This window comes from Eurosta solidaginis, chromosome 3, assembly GCF_040869045.1.
Source record: "Eurosta solidaginis isolate ZX-2024a chromosome 3, ASM4086904v1, whole genome shotgun sequence".
Classification (NCBI taxonomy): domain Eukaryota; kingdom Metazoa; phylum Arthropoda; class Insecta; order Diptera; family Tephritidae; genus Eurosta; species Eurosta solidaginis.
This window is the reverse complement of record NC_090321.1, coordinates 149,701,536-149,720,295: the sequence shown is the minus strand read 5'-3', so window position 1 is coordinate 149,720,295 and position 18,760 is coordinate 149,701,536. Positions and strand designations below refer to the sequence as shown.

Genomic DNA, 18,760 nt, shown 5'->3' with positions numbered 1-18,760 from the left:
TCAAAGGAATGCAACCTTGCAGACATTACAGACGGCATTTTCAGCAAAAATCTCCAACATCAGCAAGTAAAGGCGTTTTAGTTTTCATTTTTCACTTAATCTTGGTATTTTTTAATTTGTATAACAATCAAAAAAATTTTTTTGGAAATAATACAGCTGAAAAACAATCAAGTTTATCAAGAGTATTACTAGGTGCGTTCATATAACCGCGTGTGTAAATGGATATAATTTTACACCTTATAAGTTTATATGCTATCATGAGTCCCCCTAATATCTTTACAGTATATAAGTAAATTATATCAACATTCAACTCCAGTATTGATATGGTGCAACAAAATACAAAAATATAAGAAATTTTCAAAATGGGCGTGGCTCCGTCCTTTTTCATTTAATTTGTCTAGGATACTTTTAATGCCATATGTCGAACAAAACATTACCAATCCTTGTGAAACTTGGTAGAGGTTTAGATTCTAGGACGATAACTGTTTTCTGTGAAAAAGGGCGAAATCGGTTGAAGCCACGCCCAGTTTTTATACACAGTCGACCGTCTGTCCTTCCACTCGGCCGTTAACACGATAACTTGAGCAAAAATCGATATATCTTTACTAAACTCAGTTCACGTACTTATCTGAAATCACTTTATTTTGGTGTTTTTGTTTTGTTTTGTACATTTTTCTTTGTGCTAATTTTCTATGGTTGAGTGCTTACGATTTTGAATAATGTTTTGCATCAAGTGTTATTGACATTTGTTTTTACATATCAGAATTTTAAGTGTATTATGCATTATAAAGCGTCGACTCTCTTGAAAATCGGCACGTGTTTACAAATTATTATGAAGTAACCGTAACTTGATGCCAACATGACTTTATATTTGTATAGTTTGTTTTTTTTTTTGGTTTACATTTTTATTGACGAGTAAATTGGAATGTTTATAGTATGGTTGTTTCTGTTTTTTATTTTTCAAACCTATTCTTGTGGATTATATGTGTAGGTCAAAGTAAAAATATTTCCTATTATTATTTTCTATTCTGTATGGGGTTTGAAGTAAAAATCTTTTTTTTATTATTACTATATTCTATTCTATTTAGAATAAAAGATGTTTTCCTATTAGTATTTCCTATTCTACCTGTGGCTAAAGTAAAAAAATTTTTCCTAAAATTATGACCTCTATAAAAGCTAGGTTTCCTGACTGAAGCACCTCATACTTATATCTATTTCTTTAATTATTTCTATTTCTAACTTTAATTATTTCTATTAAATAACGATTTTCGTTGTTATTTTATTTTGTTAGGGTTTTATTGAATTTAGTGTATAACAAAAATCTGTAGCTGATTGTGACGGAAGAGCAAGGTAGTTTATATTAGTAGTATTAGTTCGGCTCAGGGATGCACCTTAACGTTAAGCTAATCGTTTATCAAAAAATTTCCACCGTTTCCGTTGAAACACTTCGAAATATTATCGATAAAGAAATTATCAAGATAAATTGTATCTCGTTTTTAACCGAAACGAAAAGCTTTCGTTAACGTTAAAAACGCTAACAAAAACGTGATACTTTATGTTTGAATTGTACTGGCAATGCTATAGCCATGGTGAAGCCGTAAGGTGGTAACAACGAGCGCACATACACACACAAACTCCATGTAATTTGTTTGTGTAATTCGTTGGTGGTAATGTCAAAAATACTCTGAGAAATGTTCGTATTGTCAAAATTCATGAGAAAAGTTGCAATCAGCTTGGCTAATGCTTTCACCTTTAATGACTCCGCCATCAATCAGCTTTGCCAGCATAGTTTGAAATTAATAGTCAACATAAACGATTTGATTTCGTTTTGATATGGCAGAAAACGAAACGAAATCATTTCGTTAATTTGACGTTCTTAACGTTAATAAACGAAACGAAATGACTTTGTTTCGTTTATTAACGTTAATTATCGTAACGAAATGATATCGGTTCGTTGGTTAAGCATGCCTGGTTCGGCTAATGGGTAGGCGGGAGGTACAGTGGATGCAAAAATTTGTGTATCTCTTTTTTTTTTATATTTTCCAGCAATATATTTTTGGTCTTTTGCGTCATGCGATTTCTGCGGCGGCCACCAAGATAGAATCGTCATGACTTTTTATGAAGAATTATTTTTATTCCTAGCCGGGATTTGTCACATGCACAACCTCTTTGGTGAGTGCAATTGATTGATCTTAGAGAACTTGGGTACCAATTATTATTTTATAAATACGCCTACTGCAGTAAATATTCAATTAATTTTTCACCAATTTGTCCCTCAGGACAACTGTGTTTTTCCTTATTTTCAAGTCCTAGATTGCCTGCTTATTTCAACAATCAGGTTGCTAGAAAATTTTTCTACGGTAACATTTCTCTATCCTAAGATGAAAATGAGCGCGACTAGTCTTTTGTTGCAATTTTATATAGCGCTTCACATATATTTTTATAGGTTCTCTTTGTGACTTTTTCTTCATTTTTCTTTTGTTCTTATTGGCTGGTTTTTTAGTATTATTATTATTATTTTTTTTGCTTCGTTTTTGCCTATTTCCACTGTCCTAGAATTTCCTATTGCTTCGTGACCATATTTGTCAGGAGCATTCAACGGAATCATGCAAATTTTTGATTTGCTGTTCGCTGTAGGCAGGGTTGCCTTTACTATCGATTGTGACATTTTTAGATTTACTATTTGAGATTTACTTGAATTGTTTATTGCTCTTCCTCAGCTTTGAGTTTGGAAATTTGGGTATAGAAAAAAATAAATTTTTAGACGCGCTGTTGCATGTTATTCAATTGCCTATACTTAAATTTCAGGTATTTTCTGATTATAGTGGCTATTGTAATGAATAATAGCCCGACCACGCAAATCATTGCGCCTAGCCCAACATCTGGAATGTTTGTGGTGTTTTTTGTGTCTACCTCGGCTGGTGGTTCGTATTTAACCATTTTATTTTCTGATGCTTCAGAACTTTCCTTACCTACTTCGTAGCCAGCTATGGCTATCATAATGCCTTGGGCTATTTTTGTCCACCAAAACATTTCGATTGAAAGAGAAAATTGAAGGGAAAATAAAAATTTATTGGTGATTCCTTGGGAAAAAAAATTTGCTAATTTAAGCTTTAATTTTAATCTTTATTCAAACATTCCATTTTACTCTTGACCTTCATTAATTTTTAACAAATTTACCTTATTTAATTAATAGATATTTTAAAAATTTATTTGTAAAATTGTAATTTTTGTTTTATTTTAGAGCTTTTTCATTTCTAATTTAGATATTTAAAAATTTTCCTTAAAAAAATTTTCTAATTGTTTCAAATTAATAGTTAAGTACACTATTATTTTCTTTTGTTAATTAATTTTACAAAATAATTAACCTTTTCCTTTAAATTTTAGAAATCTAGTTTTTTTTCAACTTACAAAATATTTTAAAAATTAATTTTTATGCCATTTTGCTGAATTGTTTTTCCTTATTTAATTAACATTATAGAAGCTATTGTATAAAATTTGTTTCTATTTTTGATTTTCTTAAAAAAAGTTTTTCCTTGGATTTATTTTACAAAGTATTGTTTAAAATTAAATTTTATGTTATTATTTTTTTTCTACGCCACATTGGGCTTCAATCTTTTTCTCTATTTTTAGGTTTAGTTTGTGCCATTTTCAAGACTGACATCAAACTTTTGGAAAAAAAAAATTTTTTTTCATCCTACCATATTTAAAAAATTCCTAAGCAAAAACGAAGTTTTTGCTCATAGTTTAGCGTCCCTGAGGCCGCTCAATTGATTCTAAAAAATTTTAATTATACTTAAACATTTATAACTCCTTGCTGCCAGTCTGAATGTTGTTTACTGTGGATTTTTGCTGTTGATCAGGATTTCCTTATTCCACTTCGCTTATGCTTTTATTTGGTCAGCCATCCTTATTCCACCTCGCTTATGCTTTTATTTGGTCAGTCATCCTTATTGCCGATCAGAATGTTGTTTAATTTTCTTTGCCGTTAACTTTACATTTACAAAAAATCAACAAGACCGTGAAACCCTTAAACAAATTTTCAAATCCGTCACTTATGTACCTCATTTATCAGAACGACTTACGAAGTCAGATTGTTATGATAAAGAAAAAGTAAGAATAGCCCATAAGCCTACCAACACTCTGAAAACCATGTTCAACAAAAGTAAGTCAAAAAAACCTCAACTAGAAAAAAGTAATGTAATTTATAAAATTCCATGTAACGGCAATAACCAAGAACCTTGCAAAAGTATGTATATTGGCACAACGAAATCAAAGTTAAAAACCAGACTAGCACAACACAAATGCGACGTTAAACAGTGCCATTATTCAAATACACAAAAAACTGCACTTATGGCACACTGTGCAAGTAGCGGCCACTCCTCCAACTTCGAAAAAGTAACAATATTACAACAAGAACAACACTACAACAAACGATTTACACTAGAAATGTTACATATAATTATATATAATATAATAACACACCACCAGACATTCGGCTAAACTACAAAACGGATACCGATGGCGTTGCTCACTTGTTACGTCATTTACTAACGATCAAATAGACAGTGTTAAGCTCCGCGTCAAGTTATAAAGACGTGCAATGTATGTATATACAAATATTGTTTATGTTTTGACTTTGTTTTTGGTATTAAGAAAATTGTTTATATCACATTTATACACAGATCCTTGAGAACGGTTATCGCGGAATAACCGAAATATATTGGAATAAATTAGTCAAATAACCTGTGGTTTTATTCAACGTAGTTTTATTGACCTCGAGCCAGCTAAAGTTCAACATATTTACATATAAAAAGGTAGCTAAAAACATACAGTTTACGAAAATGAAAATGTTTTGCAGGGCGAAATCAAAAGCCCTTGGAATCTTGGAAGGATAACTGTTCGTGGTATTACATATATAAATAAATTAGCGGTACACGACAGATGATGTTCTGGGTCACCCTGCTCCACATTTTGGTCGATATCTCGAAAACGCCTTCACATATACAACTACCACCACTGCCTTTTAAAACCCTCACTAATACCTTTAATTTGATACCCATATCGTACAAGCACATTATAGAATCACCCCTGGTCCACGTTTATGGCGATATCTAGAAAAAGCGTCCACTTATAGATTTCAGGCCCACTCCCTTTTAAAATACTCATTAACACCTTTCATTTGATACACATATCGTACAAAAAAAGAGAGAGTCACGCCTGGTCCACCTTTATGGCGATATCTCGAAAAGGCGTCCACCTATACAATTAAGGCCCACTCCCTTCTAAAATACTTATCAACACCTTTCATTTGATACCCATATCGTACAAACAAATTCTAGAGTCAGCCCTGGTCCACCTTTATGACGATATCTCGAAAAGTCGTCCACCTATAGAACTAAGGCCCACTCCCTTCTAAAATACTTATTAACACCTTTCATTTGATACCCATATCGTACAAACAAATTCTAGAGTCACCCCTGGTCCACGTTTACGGTGATGTCTCGAAAAGGCGTCCACTTATAGATTTAAGGCCCACCCCCTTTTAAAATACTCATTAACACCTTTCATTTGATACCCATATCGTACAAAAAAATTCTACAGTCACGCCTGGTCCACCTTTATGGCGATATCTCGAAAAGACGTCCACCTATAGAACTATTTCCCACTCTCTTTTAAAATACTCATTAACAATTTTCATTTGATATCCATATTGTACAAACGCATTCTAGAGTCACCCATGGTCCAGGTTTATGTTGATATCCCGAAAAGGCGTCCACCCATAGAACTAAGGCCCATTCCCTTTTAAAACACTAATTAACACCTTTCGTTTGATACCCATATTGTACAAAAGCATTCTAGAGTCCCCCCTGGTCCACCTTAATAGCAATATCTCGAAAAGGCGTCCACCTATAGAACTAAGGCCCACTCCCTTTTACGATACTCATTATCACCTTTCGTTTGATACACATATCGTACAAACAAATTCTAGGGTCACCCCTGGTCCACCTTTATTGTGATATCTCGAAAAGGCGTCCACCTATAGAACTAAGGCCAATTCCCGTCTAAAATACTTATTAACACCTTTCACTTGATACCCATATCGTACAAACAAATTCTAGAGTCAGCCCTGGTCCACCTTTATGGCGATATCTCGAAAAGGCGTCCACCCATAAAACTAAGGCCCACTCCGTTTTAAAATACTCATTAACACTTTTCATTTGATACCCATATCGTACAATTAATTCTAGAGTCACGCCTGGTCCACCTTTATGGCGATATCTCCAAAAGGCGTCCACCTATAGAACTATTTGCCACTCCCTTTTAAAATACTCATTAACAATTTTCATTTGATATCCATATTGTACAAACGCATTCTAGAGTCACCCATGGTCCACGTTTATGTTGATATTCCGAAAAGGCGTCCACCCATAGAACTAAGGCCCATTGCCTTTTAAATTCTAATTAACACCTTTCGTTTGATACCCATATTGTACAAAAGCATACTAGAGTCACCCCTGGTCCACCTTTATGGCAATATCTCGAAAAGGCGTCCACCTATAGAACTAAGGCCCACGCCCTTTTAAAATACTCATTAACACCTTTCATTTGATACCCGTATTGTACAAATGCATTCTAGAGTCACCCCTGGTCCACGTTTATTGCGATATCCCGAAAAGGCGTCCACCTATAGAACTAAGGCCCACTCTCTTTTAAAATACTCATTAACACTTTTCATTTGATAACCATATCGTACAAACAATTTCTAGAGTCACCCCTGGTCCACCTTTATGACGATATCTAGAAAAGGCGTCCACCTATAGAACTTAGACCCACTCCCTTTTAAAATACTCATTAACACTTTCATTTGATACCCATATCGTACAAACAAATTCTAGAGTCAGCCCTGGTGCACCGTAATGGCGATATCCGTAAATGGCGTCCATCTATAGAACTATGGCCCACTCCCTCTTAAAATACTCTTAAATACCTTCCATTTGATACACAGGTCATACAAACACATTCCACGGTTACCCTAGGTTCATTTTACTACGATGTGATTTCCCCTTATTTTGTCTCCATAGCTCTCAACTGAGTATGTAATGTTTGGTTACACCCGAACTTAGCCTTCCTTACTTGTTTTTATCTTTAGTTTGGCAGGACCTTTAGTCCTGCCTTTAAAATTCTTGGCAGTTAGCGTACTGTTTGTAGTGATGGCAGGATCTCTGTTCAGCAAGATCTAGCGATTTTGCTTATGAGCAAATTTTCAGCTAATTGAAGATCAGGCTGACAGCATCGCCATGTGAAGAAGGCTAATCCTGCTTTACGACAGGTTCCTCTGATCAGCTAGATCTTTAGCAGTTTTGCTGATTTTGATCTAGACTGCCAGGATGGCCATGTAAAGAACGTTAAAAAGTGATTGTGTGTCGAACGCTTGGATAACAATTTCTGATCCTCGTTATTGACGAAATTGATTACTATTTATACAAAAGCTCTTAGCCTATACATATATACATACTTACATCAATATTTACATACTAAAGGTTCATGACTCAATAGTGAGGAATGCTTTGTCAGCATATCATTATATTGACCTACATATTGCCAATATGATTCCTGCTTGACCAGTTTGGTATGACGCATTAATACATGAGGTGACTTGGCAAACGCGAATGAACTCATGGTCGTTATCTGGGTCAATGAATGAATGTTTGTATTGTTAAGTGTGTTTAAAGTGAGGTGAATTCCACGCGATAATACAGTAAGGCGCGATAGCCTCCGAAGAGATTTTAGGCTGAGCGTCCAATTGCGTCGTGCTCCTTTTAATTTTTCCTACAAACTGGCGGGACGGGACCTACTTATATGCCGACTCCGCACAGCATCTGCAAAACGGATGAGTTTTCCCTGAGAGCTTTTCATGTCAAAAATACACTCGGAGTGCTTCACAAACACTGCCGAGCTTAGAAAAATTCTCCTAATTGAAAAAACTTTTTTCTAAAATTTTGGGTAGTTACCTTAATAATATCCAAGTGGACTACATAAAAGTATCTTTAATAACAAGGCACACGGCCTTTTGGAGATACATATGTATATGCCTCTTCATATATGCCTAAGTGTAGTGGCGTAGAATAGGGTGGCAGGGCTGTCAAAATGCCACGGGCCCCCGACCCAAAGGGGCCCGGGCCAAGAGGTAGCGAGCTCAACAATTTTTTTTTTTGACATTTTACCTAAGTATTTTATTTTATTTGAAAAGTATATTTTTATAAGTTCTGCTTAAAATCAAAAGTGAGACAACTAAAGACCATAATACATAGGGGCATAATTTCAAAAGGTAGGATATTTTATCAAGTTTTATATCGTATAAAAACGCGAGTGTTTAACTTCAATAACATTAAAAAATAAACCCTACTAGATGATCAGGACGTTAAGATGTTGCTTTTGCTTTAAAAGTTTGGTTTGTTGAAGTCCAAAAAGTGCTGACGAAAACACTCTGTTAAAATGCAAATCAGACGAAAGAACGGAAGCTGCTTCACTCAAAACGAAAATCGAAAACAACAATTTTGTTATGGTACTGGTCTTCCATTGTACGATCCTACTTACTATCGATGCAGCCTCTAAAGCACTTTAGTCTAAAGCCATCGATCTTTCAAATGCCTTAAAATGTTTGAAAATGTGTCTAGAAGAATTGGAAAGGTATCGACATGAACATGAAAATTTCAAAATGGAAGCGAATAGTTTAGCATAAAAATGGTCCATCATCCCTGAATTTTCTAAAACTCGCCAGAGTATGGTAAAACGGTATTTTGATGAGCTTTGCGAAGATGAGCGTCTCCAAGATCCGGAAAGTTTGTTCAAAGTGGACATATTTGAACATCATTATAAACCAACTCAAATCGCGTTTCATTCCAATGAATAAAATTGTATCAAATTCCCGTGTTTTGCAGCTTTCCACTTTAACAGTTTAAATAATACTGGTCTTTTAAACAAATTTCTAGAACTTGTTCAGATATGTACATACAAAAACATATCTGAATAATTTGCCAGAGGAATCCTCAGTTTTCGACCCACTTTTACAGACGAAATAGAAAACTCGCCATTAGTAGAAGATACACAACGTGTAATTGAGTGAGTTTATTAAAATTAAACTGAGTATAACCTGACGATTTTTTTTGTTAGGGTCTCATCAAAACAATTTGGCACGGGTCCCAGGTGGTATTGATAAGTACGCCACTGCACAAGTGTTTTTTTTTTCTTTCTTTTTTTTACGAGGCGGAACCATCGGAAGCTCAAAGTCAGTGTGGGACTTTAACCGCACTAACCTCCTACCGTCTGATTACCATTTACGCCCCGGTACTACCATCAAGTACTGCATAGGTGTCAACCCTTTCGTATGTAAATCATTTTATTCAATTTAATTCTATGTTGTGACGCTAGCAATATGAAGATCGTACAAATCCCATGTTGTGTGAATCCCTGTACTTTACAAACATTCTAATACTTCTTAAAACATACTTACATATAGTACTACTTTGTCATAAATGTGAGAATCAGAGTAGCCGAATGAAGTAATGGGCAAAAATATAAATTATGAAATATTTATACAACAGCACATGCGCATCTACTTACTATAATTTATCACTTACGTATGGACGAGCGGCATTGTTGTATCCACAGCCAATGTGTTGTGAGTCTTGTTGTTTATGAGCTAGAGAAGTTTTCGTCACTGTTTGCAAATATGGAGAAATATGCTGAGGTTGTGGTACATTTCCAGTTGGTGTTATGTGCGGGCGCCAAGTCGAACCACCCCTATAAGATTTAATAGCTGCATTTGATTATATTCTTTATGTTTATTAAATAAAATTAATTACCTTTGAATGGTCAAAACAAAGTTGTTTCCAGAACGCACAACAATGTCTTGCGCGTCTTTGTGGCGCAAATTATATACGTCAACATCATTGATTCTGATTAAAGCATCGCCCGGAATGAGACCAGCCTTTTCTGCCAAGCTACCGCCATTGACCTGCAACAAACATGGGTACGAGTTTTAGATAAACTAAAATTTTAGTTGTATTTTTATACTCAGTTGAGCAGAGCTCACAGAGTATATTAAGCAGGCATGCTTAACCAACGAAACGATATCATTTCGTTACGATAATCAACGTTAATAAACGAAATGATTTCGTTTCGTTTTCTGCCATATCAAAACGAAATCAAATCGTTTATGTTGATTATTAATTTCAAACTATGCTGGCAAAGCTGATTGATGGCGGAGTCATTAAAGGTGAAAGCATTATCCAAGCTGATTGCAACTTTTCTCATGAATTTTGACAGTACGAACATTTCTCAGAGTATTTTTGACATTACGACCAACGAATTACACAAACAAATTACATAGAGTTTGTGTGTGTATGTGCGCTCGTTGTTGCCACCTTATGGCTTCACCATGGCTATAGCATTGCCAGCACAATTCAAACATAAAGTATCACGTTTTCGTTAACGTTTTTAACGTTAACGAAAGCTTTTCGTTTCGGTTAAAAACGAGATACAATTTATCTTGATAATTTCTTTATCGATAATATTTCGAAGTGTTTCAACGGAAACGGTGGACATTTTTTGATAAACGATTAGCTTAACGTTAAGGTGCATCCCTGATATTAAGTTTGATTGGATAACGGTTGGTTGTACAGGTATAAAGGAATCGAGATAGATATAGACTTCCTTATATCAAAATCATCAGGATCGAAAAAAAATTTGATTGAGCCATGTCCGTCAGTCCGTCCGTCCGTCCGTTAACACGTTAACTTGAGTAAATTTTGAGATATCTTTATGAAATTTGGTATGTAGGTTCCTGAGCACTCATCTCAGATCGCTATTTAAAATGAACGATATCGGACTACAACCACGTCCACCTTTCGATATCGAAAATTTCGAAAAACCGAAAAAATTTTAACAAAAAATTTAATATCTTTACTGTATATAAGTAAATTATGTCAACTTTCAACTCTAGTAATGATATGGTGCAACAAAATACAAAAAACAAAGAAAATTTCAAAATGGGCGTGGCTCCGCCCTTTTTCATTTAGTTTGTCTAGGATACTTTTAATGCCATAAGTCGAACAATCCTTTTGCAATTTGGTAGAGGCATATATTTTATGACGTTAACTGTTTTCTGTGAAAATGGACGAAATCGGTTGAAGCCACGCCCAGTTTTTATACACAGACGTCCGTCTGTCCTTCCGCATGGCCGTTAACACGATAACTTGAGCAAAAATCGACATATCTTTACTGAACTTAGTTCACGTACTTATCTGAACTCACTTTATATTGGTATAAAAAATGAACGAAATCCGACTATGACAACGCCCACTTTTTCGATATCGAAAATTACGAAAAATGAAAAAAATGCCATAATTCTATACCAAATACGAAAAAAGGGATGAAACATGGTAATTGGATTGGTTTATTGACGCGAAATATAACTTTAGAAAAAACTTTGTAAAATGGTTGTGACACCTACCATATTAAGTAGAAGAAAATGAAAAAGTTCTGCAGGGCGAAATAAAACACCCTTGAAATCTTGGCAGGTATTACATATATAAATAAATTAGCGGTATCCAACAGATGATGTTCTGGGTCACCCTGGTCCACATTTTGGTCGATATCTGGAAAACGACTTCACATATACAACTATGTACCACCACTCCCTTTTAAAACTCTAATTAATACCTTTAATTTGATACCAATATCGTACAAACACATTCTAGAGTCACCCCTGGCCCACCTTTATGGCGATATCTCGAAAAGGCGTCCACCTATAGAAATAAGCCCCACGCCCTTTTAAAATAATCGTTAACACCTTTCATTTGATACCCATATCGTACAACCATATTCTAGAGTCACCCTTGCTCCACCTTTATGGCGATATCTCGAAAAGGCGACCACCTGTAGAACGAAGGCCCACTCCCTTTTAAAAATACTCATTAGCACCTTTCATTTGATAGCCATATCGTACAAACAAAGTCTAGAGTCACCCCTGGTCCACCTTTATGGCGATATCTCGAAAAGGCGACCACCTATACAACTACCACCACTCCCTTTTAAAACCCTCATTAATACCTTTAATTTGATACCCATATCGTACAAACACATTCTAGAGTCACCCCTGGTTCACCATTATGGCGATATTTCGAAACGGCGTCCACCTATAGAACTAAGGCCCACTCCCTTTTAAAATACTCATTAACACCTTTCGTTTGATACCCATATTGTACAAACGCATTCTAGACTCACCCCTGGTCCACCTTTATGGCGATATCTCGAAAAGGCGACCACCTATACAACTACCACCACTCCCTTTTAAAACCCTCATTAATACCTTTAATTTGATACCCATATCGTACAAACAAATTCTAGGGTCACCCCTCGTCCACCTTTATAGCGATATCTCGAAACGGCGTCCACCTATGGAACTAAGGATTACTCCCTTTTAAAATACTCATTAGCACCTTTCATTTGATACCCATATCGTACAAACAAATTCTAGATTCAACCCTGATCCACCTTTATGGCGATATCCCTAAATAGCGTCCACCTATAGAACTATGGCCCACTCCCTCATAAAATACTCTTTAATGCCTTTCATTTGATACACCTGTCATACAAACACATTCCAGGGTTTCCCTCGGTTCATTTTCCTACATGGTTATTTTCCCTTATGTTGTCACCATAGCTCTCAACTGAGTATGTAATGTTCGGTTACACCCGAACTTAACCTTCCTTACTTGTTATATATACTTTTATTTGTATAAACATTTGTATTTTATATGTTATTTTAAATCATCCCAAACCCCTCTCAGAAAAGGTGTGCTTTATCGTCGTTGCCTTTACAAAACCTCTTAACGAAAAACCTTACAACTAACTATCCAACTGACTGCCCTTAAAGTTGACAAGAAAGTTAAATCACTTAGTATTTTAAACTCCTTTTCTATAAAAGGGTGTTGCGAAAAAGTGTCAATCAAGTGCAACAGAGTAAAGTTTTGCCTATGATTATAGATGTCAATCGAAAGCCATAAATAAATGTTTTCCTTTGTTTGATATTCAACAAATATTGGAATAATTAAAATATATTTTACATGCAAAAAACTAAGTTTTAGCAGTGGTTTTAGGTGTCCAAATTTATTGGTATCTTTATGGTCTTTTAATTTGCTTTCCGACCAGCATTAGCAATCGATATTGTACGGAAGATAAAGTTCGGAGCGTTCACAGATTTCTTTTTTTTCATTCCAAATTGACTTTAAAAAAAAATTATAACTTAGTGATGAATTTAGAAAACTAATTTTTCTAAAAGTAAATGCAATTTTCGACATTATATTGTACATCTTTTCATATTGTAACGAATTCTGGGAAATTCCTAATTATTATGCACCTTCGGTTATCGATCGAATCGCTGAACTGTCGAATAAATAACTCAAATATTCAGTATGGCAAAATGTTCTTTACTTACAACTCTACTGTGGCAATTAAAATACTCTTGTGGTTTACTAATATCGTGTTAAAATCCAACATCATTCCTTAGCTTGCGCTGCTTTCATACTCTCGGTCACCCTTCTGCGCATATTTCTCTTAAAGTCTAAACAGCTGCTTATTTTATTCTCCTCCATATATCTGATATTCACTTTTGTCTTCTAGTTATGGAATTGCATATTTTAATGAAGGTATGGTTCCAATGGGAAAAATGTATGTTGTTGGGAATTTCAAATCCGCATATTTATTTCTGCATATCTTGCATATTGCATATTATTTTAATCTTCGCTAATATCATGCTTGCATTAATAAAACTTTGCGAAATACATTTTTTAAAGGATGTGTGGTAAAACGGTGACAATGGCGAGAAAGTCTTATTGCTGGTTACAAACGCCGCCGCATACATGTTAAAGGCTGGTGAAATGTTGAGAAGTTTGTATCAAAATCTTATATCTTTAACGTGCCTTGCATATAGTATAAATCGTGTCGCCCAGGATATCCGGCAATATTTTCCAAATGTGAACAAATTGATTTCTTTGTTTAAAAAATATTTATAAAAGACCCGCTCCGTATTGAAAAATATAGGGAAATACTTCCAAATACTCCACAACAAATATTAATGCGACGGGGTAGACAGCCTTTTTTATTGTTACAAACGCCGCCGCATACATGTTACAGGCTGGTGAAATGTTGAGAAGTTTGTATCAAAATCTTATCCCTTTAACGTTCCTTGCATATGGTATAAATCGTGTCGCCGAGGATATCCGGCAATATTTTCCAAATGTGAACAAATTGATTTCTTTGTTTAAAAAATATTTATAAAAGACCCGCTCCGTATTGAAAAATATAGGGAAATACTTCCAAATACTCCACAACAAATATTAATGCGACGGGGTAGACAGCCTTTTTTATGCCAGCAACTAAAATAAAAAAAAAATAAATGTAAGGCGCGATATCCTCCGAAGAGATCTAAGGCCGAGCTTCTCTTCCAATTTGCGTCGTGTTCCTCTTGATTTTCCCTACAAATTGGCCGGACGGGACCTACATGTTTTATGCCGACTCCGAACGGCATCTGCAAAGCAGATGAGTTTTCACTGAGAGCTTTTCATGGCAGAAATACACCCGGAGTGCTTGCCAAACACTGCCGAGGGGCGACCCCGCTTAGACAAATTTTCTTCTAATTGAAAAATCTTATTTCTAAAATTTTGATGTTGCTTTGCCCGGGAGTTGAACCCAGGGCATACGGTGTGATAGGCGGAGCACGCTACCATGACACCACGGCGGCCGCCAGCAACTAAACTTTGATATTTTATACCTAGCTGTGTAAAGCACACACAGTATTATAATTTTGTATTAGAGCCGGTTACATATTGTGAAGTTGGGCGTTATTTTTCAGCATATAAGCTTATTTTAACAGAAAAGCGTAACAATTTCCGCAAATATAGAAAAAACAAGTGTAGCTTATTGTGGTCCTAAGTACAACTAAATTTACTTATTTTGTGTAATAAAACCTTAAATTTCATGGACTGATTAAATGCATTTTATTCACAGATTATTCTTAACTTGTCTTTACCCGCGGACCTGTCCGCAAGGAGAAATGGTCCCGAAATGACAACGACGGGATCAGGGACAGATCCCGAAAACCATTCAGAAATCATCCCGGAAGGGTCCCCAAATGATCCCGAAATGACCTTGACGGGATCCCGAAAATCATCCCGGAAGGGTCGCCAAATTATTCCGAAATGACCGTGACGTGATCCCGGACGGTTCCCGAGAACTCTACAAAAATTATCCCGGAAGGGTCCCCAAATGATCTCGAAATTACTCCGACGAGATCCCAGACGGATCCCGAAATAATCCAGAAAAGTCTCTAGCCTCTCCAAATGAGTCACCCTTATATTTTGTGGTTTCCCAATTGTTTGTAGATAAGTGGTAGACGACAACACTGATCCGCTTCACAACTTTGTACGGGCCTTCCCAGCTACATTGAAATTTTTATGGAACACCTTTTCGTATCGTTTCTACGTTTCACAACAGTTGTGCGTCCGGCTTTAAACCACCCTTGCATTCTTTCTAAAAAATTCTTTCCTTCGTTTTAGTGCGTTTATTTGAGTTTGATTTGTGTGTTCCATTTGTTCAACCAATCTTTGCATGGTCTAGTGCCCTCAACTTTTGTGGTCTTTGTCGAATCTCCTCCACCAGCACTCACTTACTGCTGAGCCCCATTCCAAAATTAAAGATTAGTGGCACGTCATTGTTCTTATAGCGCATAATCCTTCTTTACATGTCGATCTTGATGCCATGGTCAACTAAGAAATACACTCGAATTTGTTAAGAACTGTCACTTCTCCCTGTACTTGGTTGTACTCATCAGTTACCGTACGCAGTCTTGCTCCATGTAATAGCATTACTCTCCTGTTGACCAAATCAGATGGGATTAAGGCTCCCTGCCATCCACATATCCTCCTACTGTAGGACTGCTCGATTTTCCTCCCATTTGTGATACAGAGATAACGGGACATTCAATAGCTGGAGCTAGCTCTCGATCCTTTCATCTGGCTCGCTCTTGCTCATCTCCTCCATCTTTGAACTTAAGACCACCAATGCTGATGGAACCACTAGAGTCAAGACTGCAATGACGTGCAATGTGATCTGACTTTCGCATTTGATTACTCTTTCTCGCCGCTGTTGCGATCCTTTTAGTGGTTCGACTATTGTGTACACCCAGTCTGTCCTTTCTCTTTCCACTTGGCGTGCTTTGAAAGCTGGCTTACACAAAAGGCTGTTTCCTGAACCAGTGAATGCAATACCGTTACTGCGAATGTAGGTTTTGGGTTTGCGTATGTCGCTCGCTTCGTTTCGACATCCCGAATTCCATTTATAAATGTTTGAATTTTAACTCTCTCTCTGTGTATTTCACAAATGCGTCCGCATTTGCAAGGTGAGGCAATCTTTTAACTTTTGCAATGTTTCTCCAGCCTTCTGGAAGCGGTTCAGTAACTTAATTTGGTATATCTGTCTCCTATGCTCGCTTCCTTATCGACTTTCTGGAGCACCCATCAATGTTCCTTAGTTGTTTCGTTCTCCCTCTGGAATGGTCCGTAAGATCTCAGCAGTAGCTTCTTTTAACGCCAAGAACAATACAGTAACTTTACCTTCGGCATTCCAGTTGTTCGCTGCTGACATCTTCTCAAATTGGAGCCTAAATACGTAGAAAGGAAGAGAACCGTCAAAAGATGGTGTTTTTACCTTTGGACTACTCGCTGAAACTGCTGGGCGATTTAGCTGCAACTCCTGCATTCGTCCTTTTAATGCTTCTATGTCGGTATCAATTTTGTCATCAAGTTGTAAAATTTTTGCATCCTGCGCTTCCAGCTTGGATGTTACCCTTACTTCCTGTGCTTCTAACTGTGAAGACATTTGTGCAACCTGCAATGACAAGCACTCCCTTTGTGCTTCCATCTTGGATGTTATGAGTGTCTCTTGGGATTCCAGCTATGATAACTTGTTTGTGGATATTTCTGATGACATTTCGAACATTTGTGCCGATATTGCAGCTAATGTCCTGAAACCTGTGCTCGCCATTGTTGTCTCATCGCCTGTAGGGTTCATTTTATACAATTGTTATTTACTGTATTTGTTATATAGTTTGTTTTTTGAAATTTATTTTAATTATGTTACCGGGTTTAAAAGAAAATGTTTAGATTTATCTTTTTGATATTTTGGTAACAATAAGAATTTTTTATATAAAAGATTGAATTTCAATTTTACAATATTAAAATATCTAATAATTTTCAAATACATAAATTGTGATCCTGTGATTCGAACTATTAAGTACATAATATTTAAATAAATATTAAACTTCCAACGTTAGCAAAAAACAAAAATTATGTACCAAATTTAAAGGTTAAAACTGGACATATTAAATAAAGGAGATGAACGATTTCAATACAGTATGCACTAAATACGCGAAATTTAAAATCATCATTTCAACTTTTAAGCAAATATAAATATATGTATGTGTATATTAAATTCAATATTTGTGGATTTGTTTATATGAAAACTTTCAATATTAATTAAATATGAACAATATATCTAATTGTGTCCAGTGACTTAATGAAAATTTGAATATTTACATTACGTTTAAATCCATTTAACGGACATCTACAATCAATATTTGGAATTTATTCTAACAATCAAAAATCAATAACAATCAACTTTTTCAAGAACAAATTAACTAAGGAATTTAACATAACAAGATCAAACTGTATTGGAAACTTGCTTGTGGTTTTTAACTGTATATAATATATTTTTATTTTTCAATATATATTATTTTAAATTAATTATTTAAATTCCTTACTTTTCTAAAATTTAATTAACTTTACTTTTTAAATTAATGTAAATTCTCTCTCCAAAGATTTCTTTAAAATTACTTCTTTAATATATTTCTTTAAATACATTTTTCTAATTTTCTAATTTACTTTTAAATCAAATTCTCTATTCTAATATATTTCAAAATGTATCGATCACCAATACGTACACGTAGTTTTACAACAACAGAAATTCACAATGAAGACTCATCACAACAAAACACATATTTAAACATAACCCAAAATTTACAACCAAATATATTAATACAAGAAGGAAATAACTTTAGGTCAGATTTAATTAAATCTATTAAATTGCCTAAATTTTGGGAAGATTGCCCCCAGGCATGGTTTCTCCTTGTAGAAGGACAATTTGACATTCATAATATTCATGACGATAATACTGATGATGTAATTAATCCTCCTCCTTGAATTAATAAATTTGAAACAATTAAAAAAACTGTATGTGATAGATATTCTCTTAGTGAAGAAAAGTGGTTAGAGCAATTATTTTCTAACACAGAATTAGGAGATCGTTCACCATCAGAACTTTTTAGATATATGAAATCCTTAACTGGTTCTGATTTAATTGTTAGTTGTGAGTTATTATTTAAACTATGGATAAAAAAATTACCTCAACAAATTCAGATTCATTTAACTTCAAGCAATTCTCAAAATAATGATGAAAATATTATTCCTGCTGACAAACTTTTTGATTTATTAAATAATTCATCTCCATAGCCAGTATTAAAAATAATGTTCTTGTACAGTGTATCCAAAATTTAACAGAACTTACTACTGCTATATATAAAAATTTAAAACAGATTAGTTCTGATATCGAAACCTCGAGAAAGAAATTTTTCTAGAAA

General features: G+C 35.1%; 1 protein-coding gene across 15 annotated transcripts in view; it reads right to left on the bottom strand.

The window, feature by feature from the left end:
- Positions 1-18,760, bottom strand: part of Zasp52 (Z band alternatively spliced PDZ-motif protein 52) — a 526,437-nt gene that overhangs the window by 267,001 nt on the left and 240,676 nt on the right. For all 15 annotated transcript variants that reach the window (XR_010950925.1, XM_067773276.1, XM_067773268.1 and 12 more), the window contains 2 exons: positions 9,870-10,021; positions 9,645-9,807 (listed from right to left, as the gene is read on the bottom strand). Coding sequence is in view for 14 of the 15 variants with exons in the window: in XM_067773276.1 (XP_067629377.1) it covers positions 9,645-9,807; positions 9,870-10,021 (315 nt within the window). In the remaining variant the exon portion in view is untranslated. The remainder of the gene's footprint in view (positions 1-9,644; positions 9,808-9,869; positions 10,022-18,760) is intronic.